We start from the raw sequence: 19,631 nt of genomic DNA on the forward strand, positions 1-19,631 counted from the left end.
CTCTAGCTTTTCCATCCCACCTCTTCTATTTTCCAGAAATTATTTTTTTCCCCTTTGTAATTAACTACATGGTTGTATGGAGGAGGTAAGTATTGCTGGCAGTAAGGCTTGTAGACAACGCTACTATGTAGACACAGCAGGCAAACACCTTGTAGCCTTTTGGCTGAGTATCAACACACTATTAATAAGCAGACAACTTGAAAACTCTGCAGCAGCAGAGCATTTCTTATAAAAGAGACAGCTTCGATCTGGCCATTGCCTTTCTTAGAATCGCCCTGTTACTGTGCATAGCAGAGTGCTCACGTTTAATTGGTCATCATACCTAATCTTGGTCCCCCTTTATACAGGGATGGTACAAAAGAGGAATTCCTGAAGTAGGTTATAGATAACCCACAGTGTGTTTGTTTTGGAGGAAGAGCAAAGGAAGGAAACTGACTTTTTTTTTTTTTAAACTTTTTTTTTTTCTTTCCTCATCTAGAGCAAATGAAAATAGTACAAGATGATGAGAGACCATCCAAGGTAGCTCTAAGCTGTTTGTATGCAGTTCTGCTCCACCCTATATACAGTCTATTTCTGTTGTTCCTGCTGTGGTCACTTGAGACAGGTTTTAATATAACTATGTCTTGGAATGCTTGTTACTGCATCTGGAGATGAGAAAACTCTGTCTCCCCTCAGCAACCTCTGTGGATAACAACAAACAGGTACAACATGCCCAGGCAGCGCTGGTTCGAGGGAGGGAGAGGGAGAAGTCAGATGAACCTAACATGCCAGTATCATTCAGATGGCTCTGGATGAAAGTATTTCTGTGATTCCTTACAGAAGTTATTGAGTACAAGCATTACTTAAAAAGTAACTATAGTTACCATAAGAGTATTATAAGCATGCAAGTTTAAATGGTCCCGAAGGGCAAACTGCTAGGACTTTGGTACAGACCTCAATGCTATTTTAAAAGACTTGTTTTCAAATCTTTACTAATTACTGTGAAATACGTGGATTGTAGTAAACCTACTTGTAATTAGCCGGGGACCTTTCCCTCTTATGGATCCTTTAGTGAAACCGTAGGGTGGTGTTCATGCCAGTACGGTTTTTTGCTGTGGCAGTGACTGTGAAGTGATTGAACACTGGATTAAGACTTTGAATGAGTTAGGCATGAAGAGCAAGCAGGGAAGGACTCTATTAGCAATAAATATCTGGGAACCTAATTTAACAAAATGTTTTGTTTCCACATTAGATGCACATTTCTGGTGCGTTTTCTCCTCTCTTTTGATCAAGGGTGTTTTGGACTTGAGCCGAAGGCTTGTTTATACATGGAGTTATCCTAGAATAATTACTCTGGAAAAAGTAGCCTGGATTAACTCCATGGGGGCAGAGTATTGTTCCAGAAGGAGTTATTTGGAGTATCAACATATTGGAGTGCTCTGTCTCAATTGCTCTTTTCTCACTTTCTCTAGAATCTCTTGTGTGAGAAGAGAAGCTTCTCTCTTCATATGCTGGATATCGGTAGGAAAGAACAACGCAGTATTGTCCATGCTGCTTGGCACTTGTGAGGTTTTAAACCCTTGTATCTACTTCCCTAAACCAGAGCACTAAACTGAGACTCTGTTACAGACAGACTAAAACCTCTCTCTCAGGTGCAAGAAGTGTGTTAACGTATGCCTGCAAATACCTTTTCGGAGTTATGGGTGAAAGCGTGAGATAAAATGATCTGGGATCCAAACCCACATATTGTTTTCAAACAATTAAAAGATAGGGGTAAGGAATTCTCAGATCTGTTCACAGATAGGAGATGCTGGAAGAGACCCATGTACTCTTGAGTCTCTGTCCTCATGTGCTGTCTGAAAAATCTGGGAAACAGAGCTACATATGCTTTTTAAATTTTTTTTTTCCTTAGGGATATATTGTTTGGGGAATACAGGCTGAATATGAGAAGCACCTGTACGCTGGGCTCATGCTGGCCAGAGCTCTATCAACCCTGGAGCCTTTCCGCAGGGTGTTACGCCCAGGGTCAGCACCCTGCGGTGCCGCTGAGGATCACCCAGACCGGTACCAGCTCTTACCGTGCCCCGCGGGGGGGTCTCTGCGCCTCCCCCGCCGCTGCCCGCGGCCCGGCCCTCACCTGCGGCCGTGACCCGCCCCCGGCAAGGCTCTATTTTCAGTTGCGAAGAGCAAAGACACCCCCGTCGGCGGCGCGGCAGGCGCTGTCCCCCTGCGGGCCCCGGGAAGCGGCCGGCGACCCGCGGGCGGGGCCAGGCCGGGGACATTTTGTGCCGTGCCGTGCCCGCCGCCCCCGCGGCGGGGGCGCGGGGCTCCTCGGCGGGGAGCTGCCGCTCGGGGGCCGGGCAGCCCGCGGCGGCGGAGGGCGGGGCGGGGCGGGCTCCGTCACGGCGCGCGGAGCCGGCGGGGCACAACGGGCGCCCTCAGCGCGGCGAGCGGCGGCGCTCGACAGCAGGTTCCCGGGGCCGGCAAGAGCAGATGGCGGCCGCGCTCCTCTTCTACCTGCTCCTCCAGCCGGGGCTGGCCGGCGCCTTCAACCTGGACACGGCCAACGTGATCAGCCGGCGCGGGGAGCCGGGCAGCCTCTTCGGCTTCTCCCTGGCCATGCACCGGCAGCTGCAGCCGCAGGAGAAACGGCTGTAAGTGCTCCCGCGCCCCGCCTGGCCCCGTCCCGGGCCGCCCGCGGCGACCCTCCTCTCCCTCCCACCGCTGGGAAACTTCTCCTGGCGCCGGGCCGGGGCCACCAGTCCCCCACCTGGGGGGGAGTGGGGCCGGGCGGGGCGCCCCGCGGGGGGGGGACCCCTCGGAGGGACGGGGAGGCACCTGCCGCGGCCTCTGGGGTGCTGCGGCGCCGCAGGCCGCCCGGCGGCAGCGTGCGCCCGGGCGGAGCGGCGGGAACGTGCCGGGGAGCGAGGTGCCGCCCCGCCCTGCCCGCTGGCCTGCAGGGAGCCGGGGCGAGAGGCGGGGAAGCGAGCAGCAGCCCCCGCTGGGAAACATTCCCGCCTCAGCCGCGGCAGCGGTGTCCCGCCGCGGCGGCGGCTGTGTCGGCGGGGCCCGGGCGGAGCGGGGCGCCGCGGGGCTGGAGCCCGGGGCGGGCTCCCGAGGCAGCGCCGACCTGTTCCGCCCGTGCCTGTCCGGGCTCTCGGGTTGGTTCCTCCTGTGCGCACCCGGCCTCGGGTAACCCAGGGGCTGCTGTTCAAGACGGGACCTGCCCGGGAGTGCAGGTGGGAGGTGGTACAAGGAAGTCGGGAAAAATAAATCAATGTTGGTGGCATACGGGTGAGAGCTAGGAACTTCTTTGGGGAAATTCAGAAAGCAAAGTAAGGCTCCTTTGCCCATCTTCAGGATCCTTGCCTCTTTGTGACCATATCTGAGCAGTGCCTGACCCCACCCTATCCAGTTGTGCTGGACGGAGTGTGTCTTGTATAAGGTATTGTTACTGAATAAACGTCGCTTCCCCAAGTTTTTAGATTTAGTTAAAGGGACGACAAGCCCGTAATCCCCATAGAGTTAATGGGAGAAGGAAGCTGGAAAGAAGTCGAATCCTTCATAAAGTTAGCTGCTAAACTTACTTAAAAGTGCTGTGGGCCCGTTTTGCTCAAGCTTGTGTTCTGTGTGTTTTAATAAAAATTACAGCGTGTAAAGGAGTAGAAATCAAAAATGCCCACATTCTGTCTTCCATCTAGAAGACAAAATGACCGATGGTATCCTGAAGAATGAAATACAAATCTGTGAGCTCCTTTTCAGAGGCCTTTATCTTAATTCTTGACAGGATTACTCGCATCGGTCTCAGTTCTAAGAAAGCAGTGCCTGAGGCTTGTTAGTTTCCCATTGTATGGTCAATACTGGTAGAATGTGTCAGAATATGCAGACAGCCAATTACTGAGAAGTCAGTAGAAACACAAGAATGGTCACAGTATTCAAGCTAGTCTGTAATATTTGGCTGAAATGCTTCAGAGATTATTAGCATGAAAGTTCTGTATTGTATGTATAGTAAGTGCTTCCTCAGGCAATCCAAGTCTGGGGACAGAGGAGAGCCAGACGCCTTGACATGACTTTCTGAATCCAGGCTTTCATGAGAAGCAAGGGTCTCTAATAGAGACAAAACCAGGCTAGAGAAACCGCGTTTTATGGTGATGTGCACTTGTGAGTATGAGACGTCTTGGTCATTTTTAAAATCTATTAATGAGTTTTAGCATAAAGATTTTTAGCGTTACCCTGGGTAGCTGCTAGGTAGTACTTTTGGAATGAAGCTTTTTACATCACGCAGGGATGTTATAGTCGCTTTAAGCATCATTTTTCTGTTTGTAAGTAGTAGTGTGTGGCTGTAAGAGAACAAGACATTAAACTTGCTGAACTATCTTTCATAGGGACAGAGGTGCGTTTCGCTTATTTTGTGTAAATTCTGCCTTATGAAACAGGAGTTTTGGTGGGGAAACTTGAAGCCATGTTAGGCTGCATGTTTATATCAGATAAAAATGAGTGGTGTTGAACTAATACTGAGCAATTTGTGTGGCCTGTTCCACAGAAACCATGTGTAGTTTCTAAATAGCTTGACTCTTTATAGGTGGAACAAACAGTTTCTGCTGTCCAGATACTTGGTGAAGGTGGAAAGTTATGGGAATGGAGGTCATACTGAGGTCTCCTACTGAGAAACAAGTATGTCTAATGCCTGTATGCTGCCCATTATCTGTAACAGCAGGAATTTTAGTAGTTTGTTCTCAGGAGTGTAATACCTCTGCATTCCTAACTGCATTTTGGTCTGTGTCTTACCTCTACTGCAAAAGTGGTTTTATGTGCAGCTTAGTCAGATAGAAGTATTTATTTTTACCCCTTCTTCTCAGATGGATGCTAACTTCAAAGCTCAGTTACAGTTTGAGTGTGAACACTGTTAAGTAGTTGCCAAAAATACACAAACCCCATTTCATCATTGAAACTTAATTAAAAGTGACACTTGGGTTCTCATCTGGCAGGGACTCTCGTTCGAAAAAAATCTGCCAACCCGAACACACCTCTGCCCCCCAGTTTTACAGAATGAGAAACAGATTGAAACAGACATGTACAAGATCAGTCAATCCTTGGAGAAACAAGCATATGAGAGAAGGTGTAATACCTGAATTCTGTTCAAGGGCTGTTTCAGTCTGTGGCTTGGAGCAAGGCTTGGTAAAACAAACTAAATGATGTGTAATTTTTCTCTTGCCTCACTTAAGTGGTTCTTAAGTGAAATGGTTCCTCTTCCTCACACCAGATTATGTTATTATTAGTGTTAAGCATTATGAAAATCCTCTGTAAAGATGAGGGTGGAGAATGTCTAGGAAGTGTGACAAAGAAAGGTACAGCTGAAATAGCCTTTGATTAAACGTGGTATTTGCTTTTGATCACCTTTTTTCTTAGTCACAGGATACTGTGGATTGCATGTTAGCTTTGAGTGGCAATCTTTTCATTTATTAGTGTTAGCTACTAATGGCATGTTTGCTAATGAGGAATTACTTAACTCCCAACAGTATGGGTAGATGACTGTTCAGCTGCTTTGACTTTAGTTGTAAATAGTACTGAGTGGGCTAGTAACAGGATTTTATTTCTCTTTGTGAATATTTTCAGGTGAGAAAAGTTGGAAAGTTTGTCAGTTGGAGAGGAGAAAAACTTTATTAATTCACAGTGACTGAAAATGGACTGCTAATGGCTTGTGGGTGTGCAAGACAGCTGAAGCAATCTTAATGTGCATCAGGGGAGCATTAACATTGGAGGTACTAAGGGCAGCCTGCCTGGATTTCTGTGTACAGTTCCGGTTCATTGTCAAGCACTGTGAATCGGGTAGCGGAAAAGGCTAATGCATCTCTAGGAGAGCTGGATTTGTTGCCCTGTATAAGATTGTTCTGTTTTTAATCTGCCAATATGATGAAAATGAGGGGGTTCTGGTTCTGTGAAAGGGTCCTGGCACAACAGCAGTGCGTTTTGTCTGCAAACTGGAAGAAGGTTTTTAACTTGGAGGGGCTTAAGACTCAAGGACAGCACAGCTATAGGAGTAATGTGGTTAAAGTTTAAGTAGTTCTGAGATGGAGAACATGAATGCATCTAGCATCTGTCAATGGGGACTACACTCACTAGAAATATATACATATTAGCTACATATATTATAAGTATGTTACTATTATATTATTGCAAGCTACTTACTATATATAGTGACTGTAGTCACCTATGTATAATTATATATAGAATATATATAAATCACATGTTGAAGTGTTAAATTCCATGTAAGATGTCCAGCAGGTCTGTTCCAGTCCTTTTTGATTGTAATTCACGATGATTTAAGCAAGTGTCTTGAATTAGAACTCAAGTCCCAAGAATACCTAAATTTGTGTATTACTTTACTTGCAAATAATTCTGATGTTATTTTCAGTAGAAGTATGGAGCTGAACTAATGTAGGATTCTTGTTACTGTTTAAGGCAAAAAAGGATGAGATTGTAGTTATCAACAATCAAGATCTCATCAGCTGAAAAACTGTGTGGTTGAAAGCTGTGGATAGGCACTTTATGTCAATACTGCACTGACCATTAGCAGCCATAAAGTCCTAAAAATTGCAGTATTTTACTGAAATTTTTACTTGTGACAGGTTTTGCTGATACTGCATATCTCCACTGTGAGCTGTTATATCAATACATAACAAAGTTGCCTTAGGTCAGCAGGGCTGCTGACATTGCTGTACTGCTGCAGTGCATCCTGAGTGGTATTTAGCCAGTACTTCTGTGTTGACTGAGGGCTTGTGCTCATAGACACTTTGATCCAGCATCAAAAGAGCTGGATTATGCTGGTCTGCAGTGGAAAATAACAATTTCTGCTTGCAGAAGTGGTGTAGTGTAATTCAAGCTTCAGGTAGACTGAATTAATAACAGTGCATATTTACACCTTCAGGATTTAAATGCTTTAATAATGCTGGTCTTTAGTGCTTCTGTCAATTTTTTAAAAAAAGATTTATTATTGATTTTCCTTTTTATTTTTTGAAGACTGTGTCCTTACTGCCTTATTGCATGTAGTTTTTTTTTTTTCTTGTGTGTCTCTGGTTTTGTCTATGCAAGCTATTCTTGGATAACCTGCTTAGCATGCTTGATTACTTTCTTAATTTGTGATAGTAGAGGAGTTTGTCTATGTTTGAGATAGATGTCCGGAGGCAAAGGTCAGGAGCAAATGAAGTTGGGAAGGAGGAGGGAGGAGTAGTTCAAGAGTTTCACTGTAGTGGTAAGGGAAAGATTTTTAAGAAGATCCATCATACTAATATCATGGATGAAAGAAGTGAGAAAATAAATTTGCATTGCATAAGGGGGAAGAATGTGGAGTTGCTGTAGGTGGAGTTAAACTGCAGAATGTAAGTTTTTTCCCAGGGATAAGTTTGAGTTGTGTTGTGGGTTATCAGTGGCAGACACACAGCTGATAGGTTTACAGGTCAGGTATTCAAAAGATTGGGAACTATCATATAATTGTTACTATCTGACTCCTGTTTTTGCAGGTGGAAAAGAAGAGGTTAACATCTTTATTTTTTTTTTATTTTTTTTGGTTGTTTTCCTCAAGGGAACAGGAAAAAAATGTGCACTTAGTCTTGCAGTACTCTACTAAGGCAAGAAGGATGAAACGGAGCCTTGAGCTGATAAGCACTAGGAAGTTGCACTAGTGTAACCACTTCTGTCACTGTAGAAAAAGAGCAGACCCTGCAAGGCACTAGTGAAGTCAGGTCATACAACAAAAATGTGCTTCTACTAGGATAGTTTAGTCCAGGTGCCTCTAAAAAGGCTGTGTCAGGAAAGATATGCTACAGTACAGTCCTTTGCTGTTAGCTGTGTGAGTTCACAGGTTGAGCTTCACTCCAGTGTTAACTGGTGTGACAGATGTTCATAGTGTAAAGCTAGCTTTCCCACACTGTAAGTGGCAGACCTCTTATCCCAGTCCTCCATCCCTTTGAGGAACTTGTTTTTTCAAGAGGTGATATACTTTTCAGGTTTTTTTTTCCATGGTCACCTGTAAGTGCATAGAATCTTACGTAACCCTGTGGTAGATGTGTTTTCTTATGCTGGTGTTACTGAGAATTAACAAAATTCATTGCTGTGCTAGTGGGAGCCCTCCATGAGTAAGGACTATAGCGTATGCCTTTTGTCAGCAGTGATGATAAATGGGCTTATGGGCAGACTCCAGCTCTGAGAAACAGCCTAGGCTATCAGCTTCAATTACAGCTCATAAAATTGTTATGCTCTTACTGGAAGATGCTTGTACCTGATACGACTCCTTAGTTGCATAGCTTTTTGTTTTTATGTATGCTGAGCCTGATTGATGAAGCAGTTTCTAATGTAAAAGGTACCATGTCTTTGGTGCGGTTGCCAGAGCATAACATTTACAAGGAGGAGGTGATTACACATTTAGAAGCATTCTGGCTTATGCTTTCTTAAATGTCTCAATAGATGTGAGTCGAAATTTGTGGAGGCACAAATTCCTCTCTCTTCAGCCTGTGTGTTTGGAAAGAGAAGGGTGTTCTGTAAGTTGTTACTCTGTGTAAAACACGGACCTGCCAAGCCATTCCAAGAGCATTAAAATATAAATGATGGCTCAATTAACCAAAATTGCTTTAAGTTCCTCTGGTCCAAGTCTGTTGTACTCATCCCTTTCTAAAAGGATGGAATTTATACCAGGTAGTTCTTATTAAATAATATTAGGATATACATCAGCCCTTGATGAACACAGCATACGCTAGCCCAGCGAGCTGTATTGCTGCCAGAGTATTAGACACGTCTCGGAAACAGATCAAAAACTTAATCTTGCATCCTCTAAAACTAGCAAGGCTAAAATAGTGTAACTGGAACAAAATAACATAATGCAGGCGAGGACAGACCTTTATCTCGGGAAGGAGGGGAAAGGCTTTTCTCTTTACCCGAGTGAGTGAAAACTAATGAACTGCACAAAATATGAGTTAAGGACAAAGGGAAAGCATTCCCCTTGACAAGTTGTGTTCTTGAGCAGGGGCTCTGGGTCCTGACAGCTGTGCCTAATGATGCCCGAAGACTGGGCAGAAAAGCATTGGGGGGGAGGGCTCACAGTTGGAAAGACCAGCAGCTATTCTCTTGCTTTTCAAACTAAGCTGATGTAGACACAGGTGGGTGATCTAGACGTGTCTGTGTGCACGTCTGATATAAAGCCTTCAATGAAACTGTCCGTGAGGCATTCCGTTGTGAAAAGGAATTGTAGTCCTTCACAGTGTTTGCTCTAAATATTGGGGGCGAGAAGTCATCCTATACCCTCTTAGTCTCACATATAGTTTGGTTTGAGAACTGTAGTTGTAAGTTGGATGGGGTAAAATGCGTTTGAGGAGCATGAACACTTACCCTCTAAGACCTGAGGTGGGAGTGAGCTGGAGAAGCAATTTTTTCTGCAGTTCCCTTCCTGCAGTGAGAGATGAAGTGCTGACTGGGGCGTGCAGTGCTGCGTGCATGCTCTGCCCCCGTTCTCAGCTGTGTGGGCTGGAGCTGAGTGAAGAATCAAGGCCCTCTGTGGCACTGGCATCCTGAAAGCTTCAGCTGGCAGACAGCTGCTGGAAGCTCATTGCTTCCCTATCTTATGGTGCTCTTTAGACTTAAAATGTGACCTCATCAGCTACAGAAGGGTAGAAAGCGAGGGAGACAGAGCAAATACTGATCAAGATGCAGGGGTGTAGAGTGAACCATTCAAGCATCTGAAGGATGTAGCATGCACAGCACAAGGCCTGCTTTCTGTGTTCTGCTCTGTTCCAAAGCAGCAGGATTTGGAACAGATGTGCCAGGAGTTCTGCAACAGGGACATTAAAGGGAGCACTGTACGTTACCAATGAGCTGGAATCTTAAGATTTAGCATTTTTATTTGAGGACATAGTTTTCCTTTGGTTTCTGTTTTCCTTTTCCAAATTTTCTGAGGTCTTGAATGCAGCAAATAACTTTCAAACAGGTGTGCACAGAGACATGAGATGTACTGGTAGTATTGGGCACTGAGGCACAGCTGTGTCAGAATTATTACTGGAAGATATGCTACAATTTCTGCATCAATTTCACTCTTGTGCTACCTGGATGACTCTAAGCTGGCATATACTTAAAGAATAAACCATAAGGCAACCCTAACATCAGGTATGGATCCATCTTCATCCAGATGTGGAGTTTCATGTACTGTATGGCCTACTGTTAAAAATACCATTCACCTCTGTAGAGTCCTAATTAATCCCTTTTTTTGTTACAATCTAGTAGAAAAATGTCTTGTACTGTGACAGGAAATAATAAATAGTTTGTGTTTTATCTTCTTCAGAAATACTGGCTAACCACATCAGTCTGCACCTGGACTGTTTGATGGATCTGATCTGTAACTGTACAAGACAAATATAAACCTTTGTAGTATGACTGTCAAATTAAGTGTTTTTATTTAATGAAACAATTTTTATTTAAGTTTGTGAGAAGTCTCATTACTATTGACTGCCCTTCAATCAATATTCTGCAGTTGTTTAGGCTCTTTCATCCAAAAATCTTAATGTAATTTATAGTGATATTATTTCTTTAAAATAGGAATGAAAAAGAGCACAAAATCACTGTTATGGGGCTTGCTAAGATGAGTGCAATTCTCTGTGTAGTGTATGTTGTTAATGCTGCTAATGGTAATTTGTAAATAACAAAATCTTTTGCAGAAACAGGACAGGTAGATTGGCTTCTCATAAGTGTTTTTTCTTAAAGGATAACAAGCAGAGAAGAATGGTTTACTGATCTAATTTGTTGCTGTCTGGATTCACCACAAAATAAAACAGAACATTTCCCAAATTAGTATATTGGGTTGCCTGGCATGTTACAGCAGTAAATTGTTCACCAGTCAGCATGGCCATTCTTTTCTCCTCTGTTAAACTCTACCCAAAAACATTTCCGTGTGTGCCAGAGCAACTGTCAGTTTTGTAAGGAATGCAATCTGTTAAGTTTTCTTAGGAGATACCTCATTTATTTCAGAAGAACTGCTGTTTAAAATCAGCTGTTGTTTAAATGTTTCAGAACCAGCCTGGGGCTGGATGAATCATTCTAGCCATAACTATAAAAATGCCATGTTTTAGGGACACATCCTGCAGAAAGGACAAGACTGAGATGAGGGTATTGGGTAAATGGCTATTTAAAAACAAGTAAGCAAAAATCCACATTATTGAATGAGCAGATGGTGGTCTGTACTGTGAAGTATTAGGTGGAAAATTAACACCTCATAGTGGCATTTAGCAAGGGTAGGTACAGTAAGAGGCACAGGAATATTTGAAGAAACTAGTATACAGAATGGTCTGGAAAACATTGAATAATTCATTTATTAGTCTTGGATATTGTTGATTGAGATATGTATAAGCAAGTTGCTTCTTTGAAAGTAATGGCAGAAGGATATATCCTAGAAAAGTAAACATGAATGTGGAAAAAAAAGTCTCACTTCCATTTTTAAGGGAATTATTCAGTACATTAAAAATAAATGAACTAAACTCCATAGGTTATTAAAGCTTCTTTCGCAACTTTACCATAAAATGTATTGTATTCTTGGTAAAACGCACTTCTCTCGGGTTTAAGGTATCACAAGTACCATGTTTTCTAAGACCATTTTGAGAATTCCATAACTGTTGCTTTGGAAAAGAGAATTGCAGTTATGTTGGTTTAGTTTAAAGAGCAGGCCAGATGTGTTCTGCTGTGAAGTACCTGAGATTAGATTTTTTAAATCAAAATGATAGCAAAAGGCAAAAAGTACTGGTTCTTACATTGTGATTTTCGGAGCATTTGCTAGTATGGACTGACCGTTTTTGGCTCTGTTGGAGTGTTGGCTCTTTTTCTTGTTTCCTCTTACAAAACTGCATCTAAAAATATGTAATTTCCTAATATTGATTTCCTTTAAGCAGTTGTACTAATGTGTGTGAGGATGTTTTGACTCTGGAAGGGAGAAGGTCTGTAGGATCAAGAACAAAAGCAAGAGGGAGGGGTTCATGGGATGGACCCTGTGTAGATGCTGTCTATGGCATAAAAACATACTTGAGTCCCTCCAAGGTAACACGTATGGATCCTGCACTGGATTTCACTGTCAGCTAGGGAACTTCTAGGTTACTTTTCAGCTGTATTCTTTGCATTTGTTTTCTGCTTTCAAGGAGTTTGGACATTTTTTAAGAAATAAGGAACAGCAAATAGGAATGATGAGCATGAGATAACGTCCACAGGAATGGTAGACTTTGCTACAGAGACTGAGTGGTGTTTCCATTTTAGTGAAGACGAAAACCATTTTTTCAAACTGAGCTAAATGTGCTTAGCTTCTGCCGGTTTCAGCTGGCATTGTTACCCTCCTGAAAAGCAGGTCTATAAAATATATCTTTAAAAAACAAAGCAAAACAAGATAGCAAATATGCAGGGAACAACTCAGCCCTGTAATGCCCGAGGTTGTTTGCTCAGCAGCACATGCTGGGTCAAAGGTCTGAGGGAAATTCATGTTTATCCTGGAAGTGCTCAAAAGTGGTGACCAGCTGTTGCTGATAGCAAGCACATTATCATCCTGCGTAGTTGAATTTTCTGAGTCCTTCTTTTCTCATAGCTCTTTTCACATTACTCTTGTAAGAGAATTATAACGATTCATTAGTCTTTTGCTTTGTCAGTGATGCTGGTGAAGCTGCATAGTGGTTAAATACGCTGGCTTTTAGACCTTAGCGATATCTAGTAGAGTGTGTGAAAAGAGATCATGGCTTCTATTTTTCTGTGTTTGTTTAGTGTGAAACAAACCTTAAGTGAAAATCACATTATTTTCTTGGCCAAAAATGCTAAAATATTTTTTTTTTTCTTATATAGCCAACTCCTGTAGCTGCTATTACAAATATGGTGTAATTATGCAAGTCCCTATAAAGTTTTCATCCACTCAACTTATTTTTCTGCTTGAGAAATGTTTGATAGTTATGTATTGTGGCCCCATTGCTGAAGAGGTAGGTTTCTTCTGTCTTTCCAGCCTAGCTATATTCGTGCATGTAGCGGAAGAATGCTTTTGTTGCTGTCAGATCAGATCCGGTCCTAGTAATAGCTGCAATACTGTTTGCACAACTTTCAGCCTACAGGAACATAGGGTGTTAAAAATACTTGAAAAGGAGTAATTAATTCCAGGTTCTGCTCAAATGAGAATGTAGGGAGTGGTGAAAGATGGAAAAAAAGTATGTGTGAGAGGAGGCATGTGAAAATTAAGCATATGTGCATGTGGAGGGGGAGCAGTATATAGTGGAAGAGAATGCAGTGGGTTTCTTGGCATAGTTGCAAATGTAAGTTATTCTGCAAACAGGAAAATCTTGTTCTTAGGTTTTGCAAGCTCATTGAAATTCTCAGAGTTTGTACATTCCTACTCATAGTAAAATATAATTGCTTCTTTTTCCACAAATGTGTATATGGAGAAGTTTGTGGTGAATATATGATTTATTTCTGTTGATCTATTTGATCAGTGTTTCAGTATCTGCATGGCACATAAAAAAAGGCTGCTTCAGCATCCCAACTGCATGGGCATCTGTACAATTTGGTTCTTCTACAAAAATACCTTATTGGAGTAATGTTCTTCCAAGTGATTTGAATGCCTGTGTTTTCAGTTAATTTGAAGGAGTGGGGGGACTTGTGTCAATACATGTACCCAGTGACACATCTGCTTTTGTCATTAAGTTCATGGCTTGAAGAAAAGCCTTACTCAAACTGTGGATCCTATTATAGGCGTTTAACCCAGGGCTATGATGTTTTAAGACTTTCAGAATAATTTGAACTGTGCTTTGGTGTGCAAATGACCTTCGACTGTTGAAGTATGTGTTTGCTGGCTGCTTGTGTGCTCGTTCTCTGAAACATTTATGAGGGATTACTTATCAGGAAGGTACATACATGCCTTTTCTACACATGCAGAGTTCTTTAGGTGGCTGCCGCAGGGTACCTCTCTGTGGTGCCGTGGGCTTATGTTGGCAGCTGGGAGGGCACAGCTTAGCTCAGAGTGCCAGTGTTGGTGTGGTGTGGTGTGGGTGAGCATCCCACCGGGGCTCTGGTTAGTACGTTTCAGCTGAATGTCGTGAATGTCTTTTGTTCAGACAGTGAATCTCCCAAAGTCACACATTACTATTTCTATTGTTGTGTACTTAGTGCAGGAGGTTTCTGCCTGTCTTGGTTGTCCCCCTACAATTCAGAGGGAGAAGGTGGTAAGTCTGGAAAAGAAGGAACAGGAGTCATCTCATAAATTTGATGTAGAGGTGAAGGAACTATGGCTTGGGTTAGCTTAGGGAGCAGTCACTCTTCAAATACTGCAGAGCTGTGGGATTAGTTGCTGGAGCATGTTATTTTGCCCATTGATTCTACTGTGAAATGTCCGTCCCTCTTGTACTTCTTTCATACCTTTTAATGGTTTAATTATGGTCATAAATGAAACTGTACTTCATTCAGTGCAGGAAGTAGAGGAATGACATTTCAACCCAAATACTTGTTTTGCGCTGTATTAAAGCTCATGCAGTTTTTTAAAAAACTTGCTTTTGCCATGTTGATGAACAGTGTATGCCTGTTATGGTTGTTACCTCTCTAACAAGTACTGCATTCAAATACTGACTGGGAGCACTGCGCTTTCAGATTGCCTTTTTTTTGGGGGGGGGGGGGGGAAGCCTGAGTAACTGTTCCCATAATTTGATTTGTTTTCTAAAACATGTACCTAGTAGATGATGTGATACTCCTTTCATTTTTCATGAACTTCAAATGGAGATGGCATGTGTTATGGGGGGGATACAAAGACAAGACCTGCAAAAATGTGAAGAAGTTTAGATTTCAATTCAGAAGTTTTCCATGGTGTCCGTGACCAGCAGCTCAGGTGCAGGAGGTGGTAATTCCTGATTTGCACTTGCTTACTTGGGCCTGTAGAGTGAGCATGTCCACAAAATACTGATCACGGCACTAACTCAGGATTTTATATAGTAGTATCAGCAGCCGCTTCTTTACAGCCTGTTTTGCCACAGGAGCGATGGGCCAGGGCCCTGGTGCATGGGGGCTGTTGGCGTGAGAGTGAGGTTGTGGTGTGGGGGCAGCAGGGATGGACAGTTCACTCTTACTGTGCTTCCAGGTAGCTGGGACTGCTGGGTCACCCCTGCTTCATTGCAGCCACCTTTGCTCGCTTGTTCTGCTGCTGTCAGGACCTGTGCCTTCGCCCACCATCGCTGCCTGCAGTGGAGAGTAGCTGGGTTGTGCCCAGGGGGCTGTGGTGGGACTTGTGTGGTTTCAGTGAGCATGATGCAGACAAGGCGGCTGTGGGCAGGGGCTGGGCTGGAAGTGCTAGGGCCTCAGCTCCCAAGTTTGTTTCTTGAAATGGTGCACTTGTCACTTCTTGAGTTAAACCCCATGTTGTTATAAGAGGATTTCATGCAGTAACAGGCACTGCCATGTTAGAAAATCTGAGTTAAAATCCCTTTAATGTTATTTCTTCTATAAGTTTATCATAGATTAATTATAAAACTGTCTAATACATGTTTTACAGTATCACTTCATGCTCAGGTCTGTTCCTGGCACAGGTGTTGTTCTTTCTTTTAAATCTGAAGGAATGTATAGCTTGTAAGGGAGAAATTAATACTCTAAGTATTATACAGATTTCACTTGCTATTTGATTGTATGAAAGATTTGAGGTATCTCCTGGTTAACGCCAGAGGGTGGTGTCTGAAATGGAAAACTGTGTTTTGAAACGTGACTTTGGAGAAGACTTGTTTCTTGTAGGAAAAATGCTTTCTACCAGTGAAAATGGGATCTACAAAACCTATTTCAAATGGATACAGGTTGGGCTCTGGACTGTGAAGGGAAAGGGTTTATATATAAAGTCAATAATAAGTGGCCTTTCAAGAACAACAGGTATCTTTGTAGTTCCAGTTTTGCTTTGTAGTAGCTTGCCCTAGTCCTTATGCTGCTTTTGGCTTCTTTTCCCGGCCTGTATCATAATCTGCTTCCTAGAAAAGACTGAACGATGAAAATCGCAATCCTTCAAGTGCCAAGCCTCCAGGCAACAGAGATTAATGGTGTACTTGGTCATGGCTTTGTACTGGTAGTTGGAAAATGTAACTGTGGAGTAGCTGATTAGGAAAATCATAGTCACTTAAAATAGCTGTTAATAACAGTCTGGCAGTGATGGGTATCTCTGTAAAAAGTGTCACAAACAACTTCCCTGCTGACATAGTTACTGGCTGTATTTTGCTGGGAGAGCGTTTTTTTTGGAGAAGCCCAGTCCCGTGGTTCAGCTCAAGTCCTGGAGTGGATGGAGAGATGATCTCTCTGTGCTAATTAGCCGTGGTACTCCTGTCCTGTTCCTGTTGCGAGAAGCCAGATACAGGCACAAAGTAGAGGTGGTGCTGTTGACCCCACACAGTGCCACCAGTATTCAAACACAGCGTCTGTCCCATTGACCAACTTCAGTTATGTTGAATTATTGTGGGGGTTAAGATGTTCCCATCCTCCCCTTTCGTCAAGTTTAAAAACTGTTGAGACCAAACCAGTGCAGAGGAATGAAAATACAGCTCCAATGGAGGGCTCTAGATGTCCACATTGAAATCAGGGATCTCTGCCTGGAGATTTTAAACATTTGACAGACAACTAGTGACTGTGACTAGTGATTTGGTGCTAAAATTTAATCTAAATAGGAGTTAGTGATAGTTACTCCAATTTCTTCATTTTGTTCAATCTACCCAAGTACTGGGAGCGTGAGAGGAAAAGGATGCAGGAGTCTGTCTAGTCAGGGATGGAAGAAGTTTCATAGCATTTAGTTTCATCACTTTGGGCCCCCTTTGTGTGTGGAGTCTTTCTGAAAACACAATGCAGTGCAAAGTCTGCAGCGACAGCATTGTTATCTGAGAACAGCAACCCCTTAAATTGGACATTCGTGCTCATTGAAGGTTGCAAAATTGGAAATTACTTACACCACTGACTATTTTATTCCACCTATATGTGGAAATGTCTAATGGTTTGTTACCCAGGAAACACTTTCAGTGATTTCTACTCCAGTCTGTTAAAGCTCAGGGCTGGCACCACTGATGTATTGCCATTACTTTTAAAAAAAGGATGGCAAAGATGTGGTGCCTTGTTTGGGGTAGAAGATACTGTGGAAAAGGAAAGAATTTAAGGAATGAAGAAAGCTTTGGGAGATAGAGTATCTCAGCTCAGTGCAGGCTGTGGTATTTTTTGTATTTGTTTAAATCAAAATGTAATTTACTCAGTGGAGGCCTCTTACTTTGATGAAAAGGATTTGCTTTCAAAAAATGTTGAAGATATTCTCCCTCCTTTGACTTGATTTCTTCTGAGTAAGTGTTTATTCCAAAATAGAATCAATCGCTGATAATTTTTCTTCTCTAAAGTCGTTGTGAAAATCATATGTTGTCCTTAGTCAGTTCCAGGCTGTAAGTGAGGAAAAGCATTTCACTGCGGAATGAGGGAATACTTCCAGGAGCTTGGAGGTTTTCTGGATTTCTTTTGATATGGTTTTCTCATCTTAACTGCAGTTTTCTTTTGGAAGCGACCAGGATAGTTTCATGAGTAATATTGGAGGGAGTTCAGATAGCTGTGAGCAGAAACTACTCCCAGTTCTCACTGTTGTTTTCATGAGCTGAGAAGGAGCCACAGCCATCTACTAAACTTCTCAAAAATTACCAATGAAAGCAAGGAGGGTTTTAAAATCTTCACCCTACTGCTTAATGTTCTATATTATCTGTTAAAATGGAAAGCTATTTCTGGTGTATTTTGCTTTGGATTTTAGTAACTCCTTTCGGGCTACTTTTGATTAAATTAAGTTGCAGCCTTTCTTCTTGATGTTCACGCAACTGTTCTTGCTGAATACTGGTCAGTAATAGTCAGCAAACTGAGGCCTGGTGCCTGCCAGACTGTTGGCAGTCAGATCCCACTGCCTTTCACTTCTTGGAAATGTGTGGGTATATAAAGCATGTTTTCTACACACAGTTATCCAAAGGTCTGGTCCAGATCTAGATCCAGGTCAGTAAGATGTCTTGATGGCTTTTCAGAGGCTTGAGTAGTGTGCAGCATAACTGATGAAATGGAGTTTTTCTTGCCTCAGCTGTTTCATTCAGGTGTAATGTAATATCGCAGTGGAATAGAGCGGGTGTAGCTGCGTGTAGGGTTATGTGGAGGGATGTGGTGCTACGCTTGTCCCTCTCTTGAGGCAGGGGTTGTGCCCATCCCTGTTGCACGTTCTGGGTGCACCTCGCACGTGCAGGTACAGCTGGGGTCACCGACATCTGTGCAATGCAGGCACCATCCACCTGAGCCAAAATTGCTTCTCAGTGAGGTCAGTTAGTTAAACTGGCATTACATGCCAATCCTGGAGCTTTAATCCTATAGGATTATCTCAAGTTTGGCCATGAATCTGGGGTTGTAAGGGAGTAAATCTGTCCCTGGAAGCCAGCAGATGCTCATAATTGGCAGTGGGACTTCAGTCATTATCACGTATCTCCAAGAAGTAACTAAGAGAAAGCAATAATTAAACTAATTCTAACCAATAGAGCAACAGGACTGATTTATTTGGTTTGAAATTGGAAGGTGCATATTTTAATTATGGGGTATAACTGAAGCTAAAGAGCATTGTAGTTTTGTGCCAGGGTATGAGAGAATTCTGATTTTTTTCTGACATTGTCACTTGATAGACACTTCTTTTAGTCTACAGAAGTGTGATGTAATGAACTATTAATAGAAGTTAATTTAACACCTGTGCAGTTTGATTGGCTCAAGGAAAACCTAATGAGTTTATAGTATATATTTAAGCAAGATGAATGGGGAAAATCAGGATTCAAGTAGTACGAAGCATCTGATTCTGTAATTTACATGAGGAATAGTAATATTTTTTTTTGTTTGACTTTTAGATCATATGGTAAACATGAGATACTAAGGCATCATAACTCAAACTGTAAAAAGCAAAGCCTCCGACAGGAACTGACATTCAGACATGTTTATATTCGGTATACTCTATGGCTGAGCTTCTTTTCTCTGCATAGCAATAAGGCAAACCTGACATGAGGTAGAAAATCAGTGAAATGTCCACATGTTGGAGTCTCTGGGGTTTTTATCTCTTGACTTTGCAGTCTCAACATTGGGGCGTTATTTTGGTATCTAAATACGGATTCTGGAACCTGACTTTTGGGCATTCAGCTCTCAATTGAAAGTAGTGACTGTAGCCCTTGTACACCTTCAGGGAGAAGTCCCAACAAATAAAAAAAATTAATCATACTGTGATCACGGGTGGAGAGAAATGAAAAACCTGTTTTTGTCAGTCTCTGTTTGCAGAGGAAGTTCTTTGGTTTTAATCTCAGTTTCATCTGCCAATATAAGGAGATAGCAATAGCTAGAGCACCTCCTCACACCCCCTTACCTCTTCCCTTTTGCAGAAAGAGGTATTGCTTGCCACTGAGAAAGCTAAAATGAAACATGCATAGCTGCAGAAAAACCTAACCTGTTTTTGGTGTAATGAGCTCAAACTTGATTAAAATTCTTCTGTTAAAACACAGCTGAGTAAGTAGCCATACAGTAATGACTGGAATGTGTCCTCAGTCTGGATGGACTCTGTTGAGCACGTAGCACAGCTCAGTGTACAAGCTGATTCATTTGGA

At 42.6% G+C, this 19,631-nt stretch overlaps 1 protein-coding gene across 4 annotated transcripts in view; it reads left to right on the forward strand.

Moving 5' to 3' along the window:
- The first annotated feature begins 409 nt into the window (after positions 1 to 409).
- ITGA6 (integrin subunit alpha 6) overlaps positions 410 to 19,631 on the forward strand; it is a 47,019-nt gene continuing 27,797 nt past the window's right edge. For 2 of the 4 annotated variants that reach the window (XM_074829118.1, XM_074829115.1), the window contains exon 1: positions 2,404 to 2,633. In XM_074829118.1, coding sequence (XP_074685219.1) covers positions 2,473 to 2,633 — 161 coding nt within the window. In that variant the 5' untranslated portion in view covers positions 2,404 to 2,472. Of the gene's footprint in view, positions 702 to 2,403; positions 2,634 to 19,631 lie in introns of those variants that run through there. The other 2 variants (XM_074829116.1, XM_074829117.1) reach the window with 2 other exon arrangements.

Source organism: Strix aluco, chromosome 6 (genome assembly GCF_031877795.1).
Source record: "Strix aluco isolate bStrAlu1 chromosome 6, bStrAlu1.hap1, whole genome shotgun sequence".
In the NCBI taxonomy this organism is placed as follows: domain Eukaryota; kingdom Metazoa; phylum Chordata; class Aves; order Strigiformes; family Strigidae; genus Strix; species Strix aluco.